General features: G+C 52.3%; 1 protein-coding gene across 2 annotated transcripts; it reads right to left on the reverse strand.

Moving 5' to 3' along the window:
* Positions 1-825: 825 nt before the first annotated feature.
* Positions 826-20,352, reverse strand: ARHGAP25 (Rho GTPase activating protein 25). Of its 2 annotated transcripts, none has more exons than XM_026081845.1 (11): positions 19,849-20,352; positions 15,313-15,512; positions 13,882-13,969; positions 13,188-13,307; positions 10,222-10,429; positions 7,228-7,360; positions 5,992-6,065; positions 5,282-5,403; positions 4,106-4,311; positions 3,023-3,609; positions 826-2,515 (listed from the first exon to the last, which is right to left on the reverse strand). In XM_026081845.1, the coding sequence occupies exons 1-11, from the start codon at positions 19,907-19,909 to the stop codon at positions 2,305-2,307; spliced, it is 2,010 nt and encodes a 669-aa protein (XP_025937630.1). In that variant the 5' UTR covers positions 19,910-20,352; the 3' UTR covers positions 826-2,304. The 2 variants fall into 2 exon arrangements, with proteins under 2 accessions (XP_025937630.1, XP_025937631.1); XM_026081846.1 differs by having other exon boundaries at positions 15,313-15,567; positions 19,849-19,904.
* Between the last annotated feature and the right edge of the window lie 1,080 nt (positions 20,353-21,432).

Raw genomic sequence — 21,432 nt, forward strand, 5'->3', positions numbered from 1 at the left:
GCCTATCTTGTAAATATGACCACTGTAAACACTCCACATTTTAATGGGCAGAATATCTTCAAAGAGGCTACTCTGCCGTTCGAAAACAGACGTGTCTTGATAGAGGTTCTTGCAGCCTATCTGCAAAGGAAGTGGAGGAATGCGCAGTTTATACTAAAGTAACGTGCACTTGCCCCAGTCTCAGTGACTTCTGAGACTCGGCCAAGGCTTTTCACGTCATTACGATCTCCTGCAGTCAGCGCGGGAATTATTTGCTTCTTCACACTTCTATCTTAACAGAAAGGAGCGTGTGGCATTTCCAGCCCAGATGGTCGTGTTTCGTTTTGAGCCAGGCCTGTGCCGCGTGGGTCCAATGGACGAGTTTCTCCTGAACCTCCTCCCGCTCACGTGCCTCCATGCGCACTCGTGGCATTGCCGTGAAGGAAAAGCAGATTCGTAACAAGCTCTCTGGAAAGGTAAAAAGTTAAATAAAACGAAACACTCAAACAGCTCTCTCAAGGTTATGGTCTTTTGCGGGGTCTAAAGACACCACTACTGAGCTGCTTGCTGAGGAGCTGTGCAGTCCCTGGGGGTCCTAGGGAAGGGAAAAGTATCTGCAATCAGAGTTTACAGGTGGGATGAGCTATTTATGGGCCGGATTCTTAAATGCGGTTCAACTTTCACAAACCTTTTCTTTGCCTATACTTACTCCGTATCTGAGCAAAGATGGATTCAAAATACCAAAGTGAGTCTAAATTTGAGACTAAGGAGACTGAGACTAAGGAGTCTTGGCTCAGTTTTAGAGCTAGTCTTGTGCCCAACAGCAAGGCTGATGACAGCAAGTGCTATATAGACAATACCGACTTTTATTCCATATTAACGTTTTCCCAGTCCCATCTCCCCGTTTTTCACGTAGTTTCCTCTGTGTCGGTTTTTCTCTCCAGGCCTTTTTTTCTTAGCAATGTCTACCAAGAGGGTCTGCAACCTTCAGTCTTGAGCTGAACTTTTGAATTGCCAAAGCTAAATCCTAAGTAACAGTAACCCAGTGTCCTTGCATTAATGCCACCATGCTTGCCTGGCTTGGCCAGAGCCACAGAGCCGTGCATCTGGTCCAAGACAGTCTTGGTTCTGCTTCTGTTTCCTACACCGAACGCTTCCAGCAGCATCACTGCTGGCAAAGGCCAACTCTCTGGCGGGCAGCGGGAGAACAAGCAGCCAAAGCAACGCATTTAGAAACAGCCAAAGTGGTAGCACAAGGCCTTCGAGTCCGGTCCTTATGCCTGATGGGTAGAGTTCCAGCATCACAGTTGGGGTGCAAATCCAGGTATCCACCGAGGTGACCAAGGGAATCCTAACCTACACCAATGAAATGATGAAAAACAAAAGCAAAGGCAGTAAATAAGTTCAGATCTGTTATTCTGTGAAAACTGTCTCCCAGGGAAACTGGTAGAAGCCCCATTTTCTGTAACAAGTAAAGTTCCTAAAGGACTTGCTTTGTACGAAGAGCTCCGTGTATAAATACTTGGAAGCGGTGCTCCAAGGCTTCAGCAGCAGCTGCACCAGATAAATATAACACAGGGCTATAAGAAACAGCGATCTAAAACAACTGAACAGCAATTTAACTAAACAGGCTTTTACGATTTATCAGTCTGCTCAGACTATTTGTATCTGGAGCCCTAGTATCGATGAGTCTAGCACAACACATCGTAGCGAGTGACCTTGCATTAGACCTCTTCTTGGCGGATCAGAAAGCCTGCCTCATCTTCTCTCACTCTATAAGAGTGAGAAGCATATGTGTTAATCCAAACATCTCGACCTCGTTGCAGAGGGTGCCTTGCAGCACAGCGTCCAGGCACACTGAGTGACAGGCTGTGCCACTTCAGACCGGGGTCTTTTCTGCCTCCCCGGTTCCAGGATTTAGTCTTTTTGTTCCACTCAAACCACTATGATATCTTCAGCAAGGAGACAGCCGAATGACAGGAAGACCACTTGCTGGTTTATTTCTGTTAAGTATAATATATATTTAACTTGAACTCCTACCACAGTGCATTCTGGTTGAGCAGCAAGAAGTATTGGCCTGTTTTACAGGTAACCTGAGCAGCCAGAGGATTTAAAAAGTAAAATAAAGCTAAAGAACAGTTTTGAAATTTCCTGTTTCAGAGTGTAAACCAACCTCTAATTCCTGGGCTCCTTCCTCCGAACGAGCCCAAAGTCTGTAACAGGACACTGGCCTATATGAGTCCCTGGCTCTGATCCTGCTGGGCAGTTCCTTTGGATGCTAAACCGTGCAGCTGCATTTTATGTCTGCACACATCCAGGTGTCTTCTAGTTGTTTTTGGCATCGGCTTTGCTCCTGGATTGAGCAAAGTTCTTTATCTCGTTCTCAAGCATTTTGTTTTTCTTCTCCATGTCTTCCCGCGAGCGCTCCATGTTAATCAGCTTTTGTTCCAGGTCCTCCGACTTCTTCTTCTCCCGCTCAATGTCCTGGTTCAGCCTCACCACTTTGGCCCAGACTTCGTAGTTTTCTTTCTCAAGGCTGCAAAGAGAAATGAAAAGGAGCGTGAAAAGATTGAATTGGAAGAGTGCTAGGAAGGCATCGTTTGGCTCTTAATCGGTCAGTCCTCCCTGTCATTAAGCAATTAAATAATTCAGAGCTGCAGAACTTATCTCCTCCACCCTGGGAGATGCCTAGCAGCACTGGGGTGTCTGGTCCAGAATAGTGGCAGTGTTTGAACCTAAATCCCTGCTCCCCTGACCCTCAGTGACCACATCATGTAATGCAATAATCACAATACATGACCATATAATTATTGCAGAATTAATATGGTAGTAATATAATAATATTAGCAACTACATCATGACTTTACAGGACATGAGCATTGAATTCTAGACAGTACACTATAATACTATACTGTAACCTTAGTCATTACTATAATATGCTGTATATTATTACTGGTAAATAATTCTGTGAAGTACTAGTATTGTAATAGTATGGGCTGAAGACTTCACACTCTCCACAAGGCAGCATTCGGCAGTGCGTTACCTTTTAATTTGCTCTTCGTAGTTATTCTTCTGTTCTTCCATTTCTTTTTCCAGCTTCAGGATCATGCTCAGCAGGAACTCCTTGCTCTCCTGACCAGAATCACAAACCTCGGCCGGGCTGCTGGCGGGGCTGGCCATCTCCTTTGGCTGATGGCTGAGGCTCGGTAGAAATTGCTTATCGGAGCTGCTGCTCACTGTGCCGGGGCTGGAGCAGCTGCCTTCCCTGCTTTCCGCCTGAGAGGTAGGTACGTTATCATAAGTTGAAGCCCGGTGAAGGTCAAGCAGCTTAAAAAGATCATGAGACAATGTTCTTTTATGTCCATCAGGGAGCCCAGAAGGCACGCTGGTTCCTGGGGAGGATTTCCAAAAGTCACTAGCAAATATGTCACTTTTGTCATTGCTGCCTTTCTCCCCCTGAGGAGCAGCCGTCAGGAAAGATTTCCTGTTAGGTAAAGTCTGAGTTCTTTTCCTAGACTGCATTTTCCACATTCCCAGAGGATCTTTGGATTGTTTCACATCATTATCTTCTCCGGGCACACTTGAACTGGCAGCTGGTCCAGTGGCACTGCTGGCATTCAGGTCGTCTCTCTGAAAAACAGACCTATGGCATTAGACTGTCTTCACCCTGTCGTGCATGCAGACATAGGTTGCAGCGACTACAGAAACTGCAGTATTTACAAAGGTCACATTTTAACATGCTAGCAAGAATGACCAAAAGTTTTCTATAAAAAAGATTTTGGCTTGAAGTGTGTTCTCTGCTAAAAAGAGCTTTTTGCAGAGACTATCTCTTTCTGAGAAAAGCCCTCAGCATTTTCACTTCGCCAGCATGAACTGAAAGGGTTTCATCTGTTCTGCCTTTTAGCTAAGAAGCTTTAAGAGTTTTGATTTTTTCCCAGAAGAGTAAATTTTCCACAGGAAAGAACTCATTTTCCTGACATAGATATTCCAGGGGTGACAATTACAGATCTTTAGCCTATTAATAGCAAGTGCTCTTAGTGGCTTGCTGACCTGTTAGATCCCATAATAATTAACCAGCCCTTTATTAAAAACACTGCTGGCCATTTCTCCAAGGATCTAGTCTTACTGTTTGCCTTCGAATCAAGCTGTCTGTCCCGGACACTGCAGGGTCTTCTGCAGCGTCCCAGCCCACGGAGCTGCGCGGCACGGGGGCTTTCTTGAAGTCATTATTTTTTTGGGTGGGTGGAGATGGCGGCACATCTTTGGATGCAGGAAAGAGGTCTGCATGGTCACTTATCATCACGGTCATCACTTTCTGGATCTGTGGTGTGCCTGGAACAAACAGGAGATCCGTCAGCAGCGAACCCAATGTGGGGAGCTTTCCCCTGGCTTTTATGTTTTTTGGTCTTTCTGGTGTCTGAGACGCAGAGGCAGACAGAAATGCAGGGGAATGCAAGGAGCATGATCATAAAACTAACTCAAGGGGGAGATTTTTGTATCATGCCAGAACAGCAACCAAGCTGCGACTCTGCTCAGCTGAACCGAGCCGCAGATGTGCTTCTTCAGCTCGGCAGGCAAACTGCAAGCATCAGTTATACCACTGGATAGCTGAATATCGTCAGCGAAAGAGTTTGGGAGGTCAGGAAGGAATTTATGTCATCCTTTTAAACCAGGCACCTGGTCTCACATACTTTTCTTCCAAGCATGCAATAGATGTTATTAAAAACAGAGCAGAGCTGAGGGACTGTGTGAAAATCCCCCTCTGGGGAGAGCATGGGATGTAACTCATGCATGAGTCTGCGGACCATTTGTGCATGAATGACCTTCAGCATCAGGGATCATCATGCCTTAGCTCCGTAGAGCAGGGAAATCTTTGGCCTTACAGCATTTCTTCTCTTAGTTCTGGTGCATCTGTCCCTTGCCCAAGGGATTACATTGTTTGGCTCATCTAAGCAGTTATTTCTCTGAGTTTCCCTTGTTTCTTCAAGAAGAATTTCACATCTCCCTGCTTTGGGTGAAAGAAAGGTGACTTTACCATCTTCCTGAATATTTTGGAATAATCAACGGAGAGAATGCACAGTTCAGCTCCTAGGGCATTTTTTACCATAGACACATTTATAGCCCAGCTGATTACCTGTGGCTTTTCACTGCCCTGCAGTGTTACTGTGCCCAGACACGTGTCTGGCTTATATCCATAGGTCTACTTCAGAAAGCTTTAAATTTTAAGACTGTGGATGCAGCTACCTGAATATTTCAGTGTATCATGTGCTCCTATGCCAATCATTCCAGGAGTCCCTTTTACCTCTCATAATAATCGCAGGATCCCCTATCTTTGGCCTGATGAGATTCACTCCGATCACTGTTGCCAGGTTATCCACGCTCATCTTGTTGACACAAGAGTTCAACTGTATTTCATGTAGAAACCTGCCAGAATCCAAGGGTGAAAATTCCAAGCCAGAGAAGAAACACTCCTACACGCAGGCTGTTATAAAATCCTGATAATCTGTCTAGCTCTTCTGCTAAACCCCAAGGGTAGAATATATGTCTCGTATAACTGCACTGGAGCTTTGTCTCATGTCAGTAGAGAAACTGCCACGTGATGAGCTGCTGCGTTCTCCTCTTCCCTCCACCCCCCAAAAAAAAGAAAAAAGGAAGGAAAAAAATCTAATCTTAATCGCAGTGCCAGAGAAAAAAATCACACATCACCCAGGGCCAAGCTGGGTGAAACTCAACAGTTTAATTGTAAAAGACTTAGTCTAAAATACTGCACTTCATGTTAATTCTCATGGCTCACAAGCGAGTTTTGGGACTTTGGGGTAGACATTTATGCTCAGACCTCCATAATGTGTTCATCCTGTGGTGTAAGACTCTCCCTTTACAAAGGTAAGGATCTGATGCCAAATGACAGCTTGTGAGAGCCCTCACTGGAGGAGTCAGCTTCGGTCTTTGGAGTGATATTTTTACTCACAAGCAAGAAATCTGAGGTGTTTATACCTTACGCAAAGGACTGACCTGCAGATATAGCTGAGGAGGTTGTAGTTGTCTCGGGGAAGGAGGGACAGTTGCTTCAGTAGTTCCTGATGACCCTAAATGCAAGTTAAGAAATAGCTCTGTAAAGGTTCACATATGAATTCACATATAAGAATTGCAAATGTCTCCTGGTTCCTCCAGTCCATCCCTGTATAGTCTCACCTCTTGGTATTTGCTCGCCTCGGAAATGAAATCCAGACATTTCTTTGGAAGACCCAGCATGGACCTGCACAAGGTTTTGCACGAGGCTCAGCAAGAAGAGGCGGCCGATTTCCCAGCATAGTCACTGCCAGAGCAGCAAAGGGGAGAGCAGGCTTCGATCCAGCACAGCACGGGTGTGCTGAGCCCTTGTGAAAGAGCTGATCACGCCCAGTCTCAAAGGTAATGAGATGTATTTGTATTTGTAGATGTATTTGTATTTGTAGATGTATTTGTTTACATTTCTTGTATACAAATATTTATGGCATTTCTAACCCAAAACATCCTGAAGTGAAACCATCTGCAAGAAACACCTGCCCTTGAAATAGAGGTGCTTGTAGGGCCAAACGCAGCGGTTCGTAGTGCTCACACTGCTAAGGATGATATCTGCCTTATTCTTTTGCAGTGTACTTGTGTTTCTGTTTGTATGAACCACATCCATGAGTGTTTTCTTGGGGGGTGAGGAGGCTTCTGGTCCATCAAAATACAGTGTTAGTAAAAGATTGCTCCTCTGCGCTTCTCGCTTCTCTAACCTTCTCCCAAATCCCCACTTCCTTCCTTGCTCTCGCCCCGAGCTCTTCCGCCAGCTCTGCTCAGGGTGATAGCCGCTGCAGGATGTTGCACTTCCTTCCTCTCCTGCTTTTCACACCCTCCACTTGCTTCAAGGGCTCAACTAAGAGACACCGAGCAGCTCTGAGATCTGCCCCTGAAACTTAAGCTGTAAAGCAGATAAACCCATGTCGTCAGGCTGGGAAACCCCGCTGACTTTGGGAGATTTTCTCTTCTTTTTTTTTTTGCCGGGTTCAAAGCCTCGTGATTGCACACCAGCCCTTGTGGCCCAGCTAACGAGACTCTCATTCAAAGAAGTGAAACTCTGAGAAGGGCTGGCGAGAGGCTGCACTGAACCAGCTGCTGCAGAGCAGCTGCTGCCAAGCAGCCACGTCTCCAGCTCCCCAAGCCCCGCCGTTTAAATGAGGTTAGTTTTCAGGGAGGAGGAGATAAACAAACGCCCTGTTGTACCTTGCTCTTGTCTGCATCCAGCACTTGGCCGCATAGCAGAAAATCCTCATACTGCATCCAGGGCACAACGGGCTCGGGGAGCTCCCGCAGGTAGAGCTTAAACAGCGAGGCCACCGTGTGCACGTCCGTATCGCTGTAACACAGAAAGAGCTGCTCGCGGGAGGCTCGCGCCCAGCCCGAGAGCAAACCCTGGCCCGGCACCAGGAGATATATCTAAGCTCCCCGAACAGAGATGGGGGATGAAGAGATCTCAACAGGGCAGACGAACCAACCAGGGGGAAACTCCTGGGGACCACGGCCCCACTTCGGGAACGGACTCAGCCCGCGGGAAAATAACTGCCTGCTGGAGACTTTCTGCATCGCAGGGCTGGCAGGTCCCCAGCGTTCGTACGCGGCTGAGTCTTCCCAGCCCGCCTTTGACTCACAAGTGCTTTCATGCAAATACCGTCTAGCATTCGCCTCTTTGGCAGGCGCTCCCCACTCTGCACAGAGCTGGCGAAGCTCGCCCGGGCTTTTAAGATTAACAGCAATTACTGAAGATGTTCTGCTAGGACAGATGTTTGCAGCTTTGCATACCATGTAGTTTACATTATGTCAAAAGGACACTGTCAAGATTGTCAGCCTCACATTTGACCCACCTTGGAGCCGCTAAACTGTTATAAACTTCTAGCAAAAATCCTCCAGGTCATTTATTTTTAGGATTTGTTGTGCTTTTTTTTTTAATATTATTATTATTATTAACTAACCCATATAATCAGCAGGAGTTTTTTCAAAGCCATCTTTTTGTAGAGCCTACCAAAACACAACATTAGGCATCCTTGACGCCCAGGCTGTGTTTGTCTGGGCTAATGTGCCTGTGCAAACCCAAACAGGCCGTGGCCGGGGAGGAATACTCTCTGCAGCGTCAGACGGCTGCGGCCATCCTTAACAGCCAAGCCAGTGAGCTGCTGGTCTCTGGTGTCGCAGGGGGAAGCCCAGCTTGGCCGGAAGCAGCGTTACCTGCTGCTCTGCAGTTTTGGGACGCTGTATTCCCAGCAAAAGCCTCACTTCCAGTTTTAACCACTGCCCATTCCTGCTCTCCAAAGCTCCCAGGACATTTGCTGTCAGAGCATTTTCTGGGCACTGTGTGGTTGAACTCGAGGGTACATTTTGCTTAGATTGCCCAACTTTGATCCAGGTGCTGTAGCACTAGGGCCATTCTGCTCTCGCTTCCACATGGTGCATGGAAAATCAACTCATGAGCCCTTTTGCTTTGATTTTGGTGGCCTCGCCAGGAGCTTTTTGGAAGAAGCAGGATGTCCCTGTGCCCCAAACTCCTGCAGTTTTGAGGATGAACATTTGTAGGGTTTAGATAAGAGTTGGGAAATGACGGTAGTTGCACCTCCTTGAATCCCCGCCCCAGTGTCACATCTCACAGCTCCACCTGTATGAGCTGCCAGGGCTTCACCATGTGCTACGTGACCAAGGGAAATACTGCCTATGGTAAGAGCAAAGTGCAGAGGTACAGGAGGTAAGAGGAAAATGAAGTGTGACATAGAACAACAGGGGAAGAGCTATTCATTTGACTTAATAGTTTGGCATATACGTGGGTTTTGATACTGCTATCTCAGTTGCACGACAGACCCTGGTCACATGTAAGACGGTCTGAAGATGGGAAGATGGTGCTGATGATCGAGCCAGCATCTTGTGGCATGCGCGCTGGTGGGCTTCCTGTTATTGGCCTTCCCAGCTCCCACCTCGATGAGAAAAAGTTTTGGCTGAGGTGTACGGGGTTGCTGTCACCCGAACAGAGAAATCTCTGTGGGACCCCAGCGCCGATCATCCCAAGCCTGGCAACGCGGGGTTAACACCACCAGGTGCCCAAATCAGCAGCTACCCTTTCCTCCTCCATGCCTCACTGCAAACCATTTTCTGCAAAAAAAAAAGCCTTCACCTTCCTATGACCCCCATGCAGGTTACAACAGGAAAGCTTTGTGGAAGTGTCGGCAGGATACAGGCACCGGGAAAGCAAGAAACATTCAGATGCAAAACCAAAGGCCAGGCTGGTTACGCACGCAGAGCAGCCGCCTCGCTGCCTTTCACCCCCCCGGGGCGGCGCAGGGGTTATTTAGGTAAGAGCGCTGTGGCTTCTCGTAACACACTTTCTGCATAAAGCCAGGTAATAAACAGGAAAAGTTTTGCAGTCCGGGACAGGCCTGGGAATGCAGAGACAAGCTCTACCGAGGGCGGCTCAAGGAAGCTGCTCTGCACAAAGCCTCCTTCCCCAAACTGGGGAGCCGAGAGCGAGGGGTTAAACCCCGGCTCAGCGGGGCCAGGAGGTGGGCCCCCCTGTTAGCCATAACGAGGCACCTTCGGAGTTTGGGCAGCTGCTCTGGGAGCAATCACCGGGGCTTTATAAAGAGCTGCAGCTGAGTGCTTTCCCTCTTCTCTCATTTTGCATAGGGCATGGCAGGGGTAGGAGCTGCAAATCTCTCTCTAGAGCATCTCGCTGTGCTCTCAGAGGAGTTACGTTGCCAGGGACGAGGTCTGGGGTACAGGAGCTCTGCAGAGACAGCCAGCTCTCTATTAGCTTTGGGGAAGCCATGAGGAAAGCAATTCTACCTTGAGCTTTAGGACTTTCTCTGAACTCTTTTACAACCCTCTGCTTGCTCTCCTTTCTCTAAACTTCCTCCTTATACAAACCTCAGCTGCTCAGGGCAGGAAAGCAGGGAGAAGTGTTACCTTATCTGCAATCTCAGCAGGGACCTGTCTCAAGCGTGGGCCTTGGAGAAGGAGGGTGAGGGACACTTCTAAACACTCTTTTCTATTTTTTTTTCCCCTGTCAACCTAATATCAGCAGCTTGGCTCCCCACCTGGCCTGCCCCACTCCAACTTTGCCTGCACTTTGGGTTTTTGCTGAATCTCTCCTTGCTGAGCCCCTCTGGACTTGCTGGGGGTTCAATGGGCTGCTTTTCCTCAGATTTCAGGGCTCAAAAGGGGGGAATCCAGCATTACCGGTCAAATGATGGCCTTTCTCCAGCATCGAACGCATCCCGGAGCCGTTTCACCAGGTTGTCCTGGCCAGGGAGGCGGAAGATGCCCTCCTCGCTCATGCCGTGCTCCCGAATGAACTCTGCACACTTCTCCACCAGGATGGGGACCTGGTGCTGCCCAAATTTCTGCTCGTAGGCCATGGTCTCTACCAAGCGCTGACCAAACACCGCTAGGGAAAGGACACATGGGTTAAAAGCTTTGCTCCAGGGCGATGAGCAACACTGTCACCCCGCTAAATGATGGCTTCACAGAGGGATGCTCTAGACCCTTGCTTTGACTGTGCCACCTTATAAATTTCAGCAGCAGCTCTGACTTGCCAAGATTAGGGTTTGGCTTGAGCAGAAAAATTCTTCTCCAAGCTTTTCTATTCCTGCTTCCCAACCATACTGGTGATTTTTTTTCTGCCCTCCTTACAGACCTTTAGCACCGTAAAGCATCCGGCCAACAGCGCTGAAGGTGCGTTACCTACGGCCGCGTATCAGGCAGTACCTGCTTTTCTTCCTAATAGCGAGGAGCAGCAGCAGAGGAGAGAGGAACAGGAAAAGCAAAGAGGTAGGCGCAAGGGCGCTGGGAGGGAGCGCAAGCTCGTGGGGCAAACGCAAAGGACGTGCAGGGCATGGGAGACGGCTAGAAGTTGAGTCGCATTCCCAGGTGTGCAGACACCTCAGGCTTGGGGAGAAGTCGGTAGTCCAGCACTTTAAAAGCCAGGAACTCTGGTTTGAGAGCAAAACTGCCAGAGCCAAGCTGGGCTTGGGGGCTCCCTTGCTTCCAGCCCTTGATTTTCTTCAGGGAAAGATCAGTAGTAAAACAGAAGTCTCTAGAAGTGAGCTGCAAAAGCCTTGCAGAGACTTGGGGCTGGCTGTCTTACTTATTTAGCTGCTTTCCTTCCCTCTCTCCCTCCTATCACCCCCCCCCAAAATCTCCCCTGTGCGAGCAAAAGCAGTATTTTACAGTGGGCAGTACCTTTCCTGCGGAGCAAGGGCTTTTTCCTGCCGAACTCGCAGCAGAAGAGCAGCTCGAGGGGGGGAATGCAGCAGCCCGCATCCCAGCTCTTCCTCCGCAGAGCCTGCGGCATGCTAACAGCAGCAAGGGCCCGGCTCCACGGTTTTAACGGCAAGGGGTCCGATGGCCCGCTACCATATTCTGCCCTGGCAATGCCTGCTCAGTCCGTTTGCCTTGTGCTCCGAAGGCTGAAATACTCCCTGCGTATCCTCCGGATCAGTATAACACTCGTAAATGCTCTTGCTGGGAACCGCAAGGCTTGTCAGCACCTGCCCGCTTGTGGGGGTTTTTCATTTATAGGAGACTTGTTTATGCTTTTAAATAATGACTATAAACCCGTCATTGTGCAGAGTACAAGCAAATGGCTGGGTTTTTGCTTTTCTTTTTTTTTCCTCCTTCCTCCTTTGGTAGCTGATAAGGCTTAGCACCCTGCAGGCTGGGGTTTGCATTTGCTTGGGGAAGCCTCGCTGGGCCAGCAGCGCGCTCCGTGCCCTCCCTCTGGCAGCAGAGGTGTCACTTTGCCGGGGGAGCCGGCCCACGAAGCGGTTCCTGGCGCGCGCTGGCCCGGGGAGGCTGGAGAGGTTTTGGAAAGCGGCGCTTGGCCCTTTGCAGCCGCTCTGCCTTTTAGCAGCAGCACAACTTCACCACCAGCTGCCTTATCTGTATCTGAGTCACGTGGGGCTCTTCCACCACGGCTCTTGCCAAAACCTCCACCGTGCGGCGGGTTGCTCTAAAGGCACGCGTTGCCTCGGCTTGTGTTGAAGCCAAAAGCCTAAAGCATGAAGTTTAGGAGTCCATTAACCTCTGCATCGACATAAAATGCAGCTCCATAGTGCCTGGCTTCGCTGCTATGCTCAGGGCTCTCCGTGTTACTACGAACCTATGTTTTCACTCATGCAAGGTCACTTTATCCTACTGGCAGCCTCCTCAGTTTAACCATGGATCAGACCTGGAGTTATTTTATATTAGATCAGGGCGGGGCAGTGCCCTGAAAATCTCTCTCAAGCAATCCAAATTTTAGACGAGTAACAGCGCCTCCCCTGCGGCACAGCGTGTTTCAGGATAAAAGCAGAAGACACCTCGACCTCAGAGGAAGCTGGCTGCATCAGGATCCAGGCGAGGCTTATCTTTTACTGTAGCAGGGTTACAGCAAAAAAAAGCTCATATCGGCAGCGCCCACTTGCCTTTGAGCTGCTACGATTTATATTAATGTGGGAGCTACGGACCCCGGTGGAGAGCAGAGCTACATCGTGCTCGTCTCGCAAGCTGCAGCACAGGACGGTGACCTTGCCTCCTCCTCCAAGTGCATCACCGGCGGTGACAAATCGATGGTTTGCTCCTTCCTAAGCAGTTAATGCTTTACGTTTCCCTGACCACGATTCTGCAATGGCATAAATAACTGCCCGCAAGCCTGCAAGCAGCAACCCCGTCCCTGCGAGGCCGGCCCGCACGCTGGGCGAGCACGTGGCGGGGAGACACTGCAGAGAGCAGAGCCAGCAGAAACGGGGGAAGGAGGGCTGGGCACTCTGAGAAGCAGAGCAAGAAAACGAGGAGGTGAACAGCAGGATATTTTCCTGTGCTTTATTCCTTGCTCTGTCACTGACCTGTTGAATAGAAGTTGTCCTTGAGATTGGCGCTTGCTGGAGTTAATGGGTCAATGAGAAAAGTCCCCAAAGGGTCAAACTGAGCCCAAAGATCCTCATTCATGCTTGACTACCAGTTCCTTAACTCTGCCCATGTTTATACCAGACCCAGCACCCCAGGGGCCAGTCTATGAGATGGTTTCAAAGGCATTACTGCATTATAAATAATAATCATTGCTCCCCATTCCAGTTTCAAGGTTTGAATTCCTTGTGTAAAAGGTACCACGGAGCACAGGATGCTACAAAACGGCCTCTCTGAGGGCTGTTCCTGCTCCCCTTTACCTCCTGAGGCCGAGCCCAGCACTCTGCGGATAGATTTAACCCACTCCTCCATCTCAGCCTGGGAGTTCGCCATGAGCACGCAGGGGTCCTGCCCTGCCCGATTCTGGTCTCCGGAGATCCCTGCAAAAAAAATCGTTTATAAAGGGATTTGGAGGAGGGAAGGCAAAAATACTTGTTGGTTTCTCTGCTATAAGTTTTGGGCTCCCAAATCCCCCATTAATCTCTACTTTCCCTGTGCAAGAAAGCAGCACTCTTGTTTCACTCGTGCTGAAGCTGTTCAACAAGCGAACAAAAACTGCTTAAAATTACAGTGAGGGAAGTGTCCTCCCCTTGCATCAGTGCCGTCGCGAGTGCAGAGATCAGGCTCAGGGCCCTGGCCACAGGCGGTGACACGGGGCTGACTCATGAGTAGTAAAAGCAAGACATGAATTATCACATGCCATGCAGTGCTGTGCAGACACTGAAAATAAGGGGGAAGCAAAATGACAGGCAGGCTAGAAAGCTCTCTGTTATTGAAAGGAAATGAAACCAAACCATGAAAACACTTTTTCCAACTAATTTTTGGAACTGCTCCATCAGATCTTGAGCAAGACCTGGCCCCAAGAGCCTCCCTGGGCTCGGACATCTCTGGTCCAGCCGAAAAGCATGCGACAAAGTGGAGTGAAGTGGAGATGCAGGGTGCTCGCAGCCTCACCTGGGATGATTTCGAAGATGAACTTCCCTCCTTCCTCCAGGGTGCCGGCCACCTCCCTGATGGTGCTTCCCTGCAGAGACAGGCAGCCCTAGGGCCAAGCAGAGCAGGAGTTGCAGACGCCCATTTTGCATCGTCTCATCCGCCCGAGGTTGATACTACCGTGGGCCGCAGCAGCCCTCGAGACCAAAATCCTCCGTTTAAACAAGTTTCAGGAGCTGATGTTTTTTTCTCATTGCAAAGAAAAAAAAATCTTGTAAAAGAAAAGACTTTTCAGGCAATAAGGGACACTTCTTAAGTGCTGTTTTTTTGTGATGAACTGGTTCTCAAGCTGAGAAAACTGGTTATTATATGTTAGTATATTATATTATACTTTTTTCTTCTCCCTTTTCACTTTTATCTGTTTTTATCCCCCGTTGGGAGTGGAAGAAGAAAGACCTGAGGAGACAGGACACACTGGAGTAAAGAAGAAACTTGTTCCTTTTACACAGAGTCCCTTGAAACAAAAACCAAGCAAACCCCAATGCTAGTGGGAGAGGAGCAGAGAAAGGAAGAGGGGGTGAAAAAAAGGGAGAAAAACCTGCAAAAAAGGAAAACAACCATTTTGTCCCCACGGAGGGGCGACGGCCGAGGTGTGGGGGGGCTGCCTGGTGCAGGAAATGAGGCTGGGTGACAGCGATCAAGTTTTGCAGCAGTTTGGACCACCCAAAAGCCACCTCAGCTCCTGCGAGCGGTGGGGACTGCCGGCACTGCAAAAGCCAAAATTACAGCTGCAGAAACGCCGGCAGGATCAGAGCGGCTCCAAATCACCCGGGACAGCGCAGCAGCCCGCGGGCGAGAGCCTCTGCAGCGGGGCAAACGCCAGCCGGAGCGATAAGCTTTCGTAGAGCACTTTCTGTTTCTACATCTCTCTTTACAACTGGGGAAACCGCTCCTCCCCGGCACCCCCGAGACAGGGCAGAGCCAGCAACGAGACCTCAGTGCCTCCAGTCTCAGCCCCGCGCTTGCCACCAAGCTCCGCTTGCTGCCCTCCCCTAGCTCCAGTTTCCTATCTGGGCATTGCTTTTCCCACCGGTGACCATTCCTGCGCAGACCGGCTTTTCCGTCGGAAGTGAACCTCTTGCCCTGAAACTTCCCCAAACAGGGAAGAGATGGTGGAAATGAACCTTGGAGGATGACAGCAGCTTTCTCCCCCGTTGTGTTTTCCCAGCACCTGGGCAGCACCCAGCCCCTCGCAGGGCTTCCGGGCGCTGCATGAATTTAAGCGCAGATATGAAGGATCCCGATGGGGTTAGCTTGGATGCGCCTCTACCACCTCCCTGAGGCACAAAACCTCTTTAACGCCCATGCTGGCCCGTGTAGCTACAAACGTGGCCGCGGAAGGGCCGGCTGGCACCCGCAAAGCTCCGCGCCGCCCCGCGCCACCCCTCGTACCTGCGGCTTGGCATCATCCTCGTCCTTGTAGTAGTAGAGCTGCTGGCCCTTGAGCACGAAGTAGCGCTGCTGCCAGTTCTTGACGATGGAGCGCTGCTTCTTGAGCCAGCCGATCTTCAGGGGCCGCTCGAGCGGGTTGGGGGAGGCTGGGCGGGCGCCAGCGGGCACCGGCTCACCCGTCATCACGCTCTTGGAGCGGGCTGGTGAGAGGAAGAGAGGGACCGGCTGGAAGAGGGACATGGGGTGCGGCGAGCCCTGTCGCCAGAGGGCCGGCGGTCAGGGAAGGGCAGCTGCCGCCATCCCGGGCTAAAGCGAGCGCTAACGGGAAGGAGGCAGCGAGAGCCGCGCTCTGCCCCTCTGCCTGCGCAGAGTGCACTGGCTGGAGAGGAGCGGAAGCGGCTGCAGTATCTGTCAGGGTATGCTTCCTTTTTCCTGCGTGGGAGTAATTGTCTTGCAAGTGAGAAGAAAATCATTAGCTTTTTTTTTTTTTGATGGTAGCGTGCTTTATTTATTTTTTTTTAACGCCCTCCTCCCCCCAGCTGATTGCAGCGGCGATAGCAGAACGCCTCAGCCGACCTCGAAAAGACCACTTGCAAAATACCCCTTCGGTCTAGGGAGCTCGTTGCCTGACGTTTCCAAAGAGGCTGTTCCCGTAGTAAGGAGATCTGGTGGGAAAAAAGCGCAAGTGCGGGTTTCCTGGGCAGGAAGGTGCTGCTCCCTGTCTCCCGTTAGCATTGCTTGGACGGGTTTTGAGCCCCGTTCGTGCCGTCGCCGTGCCCGGCGCCTGGGCCCAGGGATTTGCACGCGGCAGCCAGATCTCTGCAGCATCTCTAGGTGCCTCTGCAACACTAAATGCCCCTGCGGAGGGACTGTTTCCAGAGAGATGCTCATTTTTGTCTCTGGGCCGGGCACTGCAGGAGCTGCTGTGTGCCCATCTCAGCTAGCTCGGTCAGCGTTAACGGGCTCCGGGTGAAAATAGTTATATGACTACAGGGGATTTCAGCTTGGCTGAGCTCCGTGTGGGGACTTGCTGGGGCCTCGGCTCTCCCCGGCTAAGTGGAGCGAGTGACGCCCAGCCGGCTCCCGCGAAGGAGATGACGTATCCGCTGCACTCCTCTGCTGCAAAACTAAAAAATTACCCCCTGGAGCAGAGCCAGCGCCGCAGCTCGGGGCCGGCTGCAGTGCAGCGCTCGTGCGGGAGCTCAGGGCACAAGGACGCCCGCAGCGGGTGGCCAAGCATGAGAAATTGGTTTTGCACCGCGCTCAGGGCAATTGGTGATGGCTTCAGAGGTCAGCAGCGCCGACCTGCTTCCCTTTTCGAAATCCCCCAGCGCAAGAAACCCGGTCGGGCTTTCCAGAAGGCGCTGGCGTGCCCGGCGTCCTCGCGAGCGAGGCTTGGCGACAGCGCAGGCGCCATGGACTTGTTGCACGGCGGGAGAGCGGCCGGGAGGCTCTGAGCCCACGTTCTCCCTGCAGAAACCAGCATTTCCACTAGAAACCTGGGGAAGGACGGCTACCCTCCCCCCCAAATCATCTTCGAAGCACAGGGAAGGCACGGAGAGCACCGCATCTCTCCATCGCCTTAGCCCGGGGTGGCTGCGTCGATGCCCTGCGTGCTGGGACGCTGCGGGAAGGAAGGGCCAAGCGAGCCCTTTCGAGCAGCGAGCTGCGCGGCACCGTGATGATTAAGCCGCTAACCGCAGCATTGGAGACAGGAAATCGGAGAAATGCTGGAAGGACTCTGAGGCACGGCCAGCCGACCCTAAACCGCCTCACGGGTGTCTGAGATGGGGACGGCGCGGGAAAACCTGCCATTGCTGCTACCGGGGTGCTTTGCCTGCTCCCAGCCCTAACCGACCCGGCCAAAGCCTGAATTAGCCAGGAAGTGGAAATGGAAATCCTCTGCAGCCTTTAACGTGCTTCATCTGGTGCAAAACGAACGTGCATGAGAAGGGATAGATTGGGGTCTCCTTCCTCCGCGGTGTGCGCGGCCTCGTGCCCTGCATGCGGGCGCAAGGTCTCACCGGCACCCCCAGCCTATTCCTGCCTCTAGGAAAACTTTCTGCCCACACAAAACCAGCGGTCCCGAAGCTGTGGCTCCCTCCCCGACCGCTTTGCCACATTTCAGCCTTCTGCGGCGAGGGCTAGGCGTGCTCAAAGTCCTGCCTGGGTTTTGACACGGGGCTGGGGGAAGCTTTTCCCCCAGCTCAGCGCTTGCAACCTCTGCGGGGCACCGGCACCAGTGACCGAGGTGCTCCCCGAAGCGTTTCCTGCGGTAAAGGCCTCTGAATTTTACTATTTCTTCCAAAGCATCCTTGCTCCTCCTCCAGCCCCATTGCGGCGAGGTGCCCACGTCCTGCCGCGTGCTCCAAACACGGGTCCTGCCCCAGCCCTGCTTGCAAAGGAGAAACTGCACCGCGGGGGCCGGTGGTGCCGTGGGCTGGCGCCACGGCACGTGACGGCGCTGCTGTACTGGGGCAGGGGGTGCCGAGAACGCAGCAAATGGGTTACAAGCAGCGGGGCTCGTGCAGGCCTTGCAATGAAAATCGGCTCTGTCGCGGAAAGCGATATTTTTGCATTTTCCTCGGCATTTTTCAGAGGCGGTTTGTGGAGGAAATGAGAGCCCAGACAGTAACACAGCCCTTACTTTGAGGTTTTTCTGCCTCCAAAAAGCAAAATTTTCACTGAAAACTGATGAAAAGCTTTTTCAAGTGAAGCTGTCTGGGAACAGTAACTCGGAGGTGACATGGGATGCCGCGCGCTGTCCTGGGCCTGCAAGCTGTCATGCGCCGTGGCAAGGGCCAGCGAACGGCGCAGCCCAGGAGGAGCTGGCGAGGACGCCAGTGACTAACGGGGCTTTGCAATTATTTTCCGGAGGCAAGTCACATCCCTGCCGCTCCCATGCCCGGCGGGAACGGCCCGGCCAGAAACCTCAAACTGGGAGAGCAGTCAATGCACCGAGTTGTGCCGGACCCTCGGCTCTCTGCAGCCGAGCGGGCTGAGAGCGAGCGCATCCTGCAGCCCACGTCCCCCGGGCGCTTTCCCGGCAGCCGTCTCCTTTGGGGGAATAAAAACAGCACAGCTCCGCTGCCTCCTGCGTCTTCCTCGCCTCCCAGGGGCAGCGAGGCTGAGCCAGGGGGGCAAACCAACGGCTCCCTGGATAGAAATGAAAAGGAGGGGTGGGAAGGGGGTTTTTGGAGGTGTCCACGCAGCGGGGAGATGTGGGGCTCTGCGCTCCGGCGGACGGCGGCACGGGAATGCCACGAGCTGGGAGCCAAAGCGCAACCCAAACCGGGCCTGTCTAACAGCCTCGCGGGTGGCAGTTCCCGCACCCCGCTCCAGCGCTGCTCGAGGCCTCCGGTGGCTGGGACTTTGAGCTGCAAAAGCAACGCTTACAAAAAATACTAGTAATTCAATTGCGAGCAGATTTGCTGGCAAGAAGCAATTCCCGAGAAAGATGGCAGTTCGGGAAGAGCTCGGCGCCGCAGACACCATCTTGTTTAACTCCCTGCCGCAGGGAGAAATCAACAGCGTAAAACTCAGCGCGGGCCCAAGGAAAATTCACGGCATGCCTGGGCATCGCTTTCGATGGCCCAATTTCCCAAGCTTTCCTTCAAACCAGGAGGTGTTTTTCCAACAAGTGCACAGCAGGGACTGCATGGACCAAAGCATGGCCCCCCCCACACCCCACAGCGTCCGGACGGCTCCGGCCACCGCAGCCGCCGGCGCCCGCAGCCCAGCAGCAGCGATGTGGCTTGTGCCTTGACCAGCCCGACCCGAGTGACCACACTTCGTCGCTGGCACAAGGACGGCCAACGGCCTCCGCGCAAGCACGGGGCCGGGCCCGTGCACCCCTCCTTGTGCCCCGGTGTCCTTGCAAGGACTGGAGCACCCCGTATCCCCTCCCGGGGTGAGCTGAGCCCTGAGCCAGTGTCTCCCCCGGTTGCACGACCTGAAAACAGGTTTGGATACACCGCAGGAGGAAACGAGTGACGTCAGGGTGGGCTAAGAAACCTGAGCGCGGGCGAGATTGCTTCTTCCAGCCTTGCACCTCTCTGCATCTCAGGTATTTCACTGCCTGTCCTGGCAAAATGAGCCAGAGCAAGGGCCCTGTGTGTGCTTGAAATCTCCCGAAAGCCTGGGCGTCGGGTGGTCCCGGCCCCAGTCCCCACGCTCCTGGCACACCCAGTGCAGCAGCCCCGAAGCATCCTCCCTGGCCACGCTCCAGCAGCGTCATTTCACAGTAGCTTTGTAAATGGCTTTTTGCAAATGATTTGCAAATCGCCCTGCTGTCCGGCACCACTAGAAAGCGGCAGCTGGGGGTCGTGGGATGGCGGCGGCGGCTTAGTGCTCGCCCATACCCATGCCCAGGCCAGCAGTGGGGTTTCGGGTCTGGGCCACGTTCGCGATTGCTGCTGGATTTGGGTGCCAGCACCCCCCGGAGCGGGGTCCCCAGCAGCCCCGGCCCACGGCTCACGCCTGAAAGGCCCCAGCTCAAGCAGAAACGTTACGGGCATAAAGAAGCAATAACTGTACCTATTTTTGCAGCATCCATTTTCAGGTTGAAATCCCAGTTCCGGGGCAGCTTGAGTGACATTTTGGATCAGGAGGGTTTTTTTGTTTGTTTGTTTTTGTTTTTTTTGAGGAGGACACGCTTAGGAGATTGGTTGAAACGAAGCTCTTATAGTCCTCTGGGAATCCGGTGCCCGGGGTTTGATCCCCTGCTTGCAGAGTGACGGCGCGATTAAGGTTGATTTGCTAATGTACTTCCTCCTCCTTCCTTTGCGAGTGGCTGTCAGCAACCCCATAAAAGTACTTTCCTGCCCTTCTTGTTTTCCGCAGCGCTCTCCCTTTCGCTTCCCAGATGCAACGTATGCGATTTTTTGCCCCCTTTTTTTTTTGCCCCCTCTTTGATACCACCTCGGTCACGCCAGTTCAGAGGCACCGGAGTCGCAGCGGTCCGTCCCCAGCCTCCGCTGCAAAGCGCTGGCAGCCAGCACGGCAGCGCCGTTGGGTTTTTGTGTGCATCTCTCTGCATTTGAGGAAGTGGCCGTCCTTCTGTCTGTCGTTGGCGTGCTGCGAAAAGTGTTTGCCTCGTGGCTGAAGGGTGCAGCCCAGCCCAGCGTTTCGGGAACTGCTCTGCTGAAGAGCAAAGTGGCTGCGGTTGTCAGGACTAAGCGCCTTGAGGATGGAGTGCTGCACACGGGGAGCTCCTGGCCAGGGTGGTCGGTGCATGCACAGCCTGGGAAGACTCGGGGGTCTGCTTGCACTTGCTTATTATAACTGCCGAATAGTCCCCAAAGCTGATTTGAGGTTTTTTACACCTACGTTGCTCTGTGCCAATGACTGCACTAAGTGCAAAGCAGTGCACAGCAAACGTCCCTGCACCGGGGGAGCCTTCGGGTGGAAGGCACCAAGCAATGTGTGCAGCCACGTAGGATTTCCATGCCTCTGGAGCTGTGCAATTTGGGTGATAGAGGGGAGATGGCATGGTTATGCTGGCACATAAATTCCACTATATGCACAGTACTGGTTTATACTGGTACGGCTTCCCACAGGGCTGCAAGCACTGGCACAGTTTCCTTTACAACTTCTAAACCAGTGTTGTCAGCGCTGGGCAACCTGTGTGAAGTTCAGGTCTGTGGCTTATTTGCCACAGCAGCAAGATGCATCCAAAAAGATGCCACGTGGCTGCATCGACACAGTGCTTCGGCACTGCAGGGGCCCCCCGATGCACCCCGCAAGGGCCGGGGGATGTGGGCCCAGACCTGTCCACCCCACAGCACTGGGCAAAGCCCCCGTCTCTGCTCAAGACAGCGAGCTTATATTGTTTCACAACGTAATTTATTGCTGGCTTTCTAAGAGAGAAGTAGCTGCACACATGCAAAGCAAATTGCTTCTCAGCAATGTAATTACATTGAGATGCAGCTCGTGAGATGCAGGAATAAAGGGAAGGAAGGATTCTTGTGTCAGCAAATAACAGCGAGCACCGCTGCAAGACATGGGAACGTGGGCCACCGGGCTAACGGGGGGGACGTCAGCCCCTACCTGCCCCCCACATCCCTGCCTGATGAGCAAGCGCCTGGGGTCTGAGGAGGGGGAAGTGGCCCTGAACAGAAA

Source organism: Apteryx rowi, unplaced genomic scaffold, assembly GCF_003343035.1.
Source record: "Apteryx rowi isolate R43461 unplaced genomic scaffold, aptRow1 scaffold_56, whole genome shotgun sequence".
Classification (NCBI taxonomy): domain Eukaryota; kingdom Metazoa; phylum Chordata; class Aves; order Apterygiformes; family Apterygidae; genus Apteryx; species Apteryx rowi.

What these genes read in the sequence shown, in the direction of transcription:
- ARHGAP25 (XM_026081845.1), bottom strand. Translation starts at nt 19,909, where the DNA reads ATGTCACTCAAGCTGCCCCGGAACTGGGATTTCAACCTGAAAATGGAT. An exon ending in CTCCTCAGCTATATCTGCAG is followed by an intron (nt 5,404 to 5,991) that starts GTCAGTCCTTTG and finishes GGATTCTGGCAG; the next exon opens with GTTTCTACATGAAATACAGT. An exon ending in TCCTGCGATTATTATGAGAG is followed by an intron (nt 4,312 to 5,281) that starts GTAAAAGGGACT and finishes TGTTTGTTCCAG; the next exon opens with GCACACCACAGATCCAGAAA.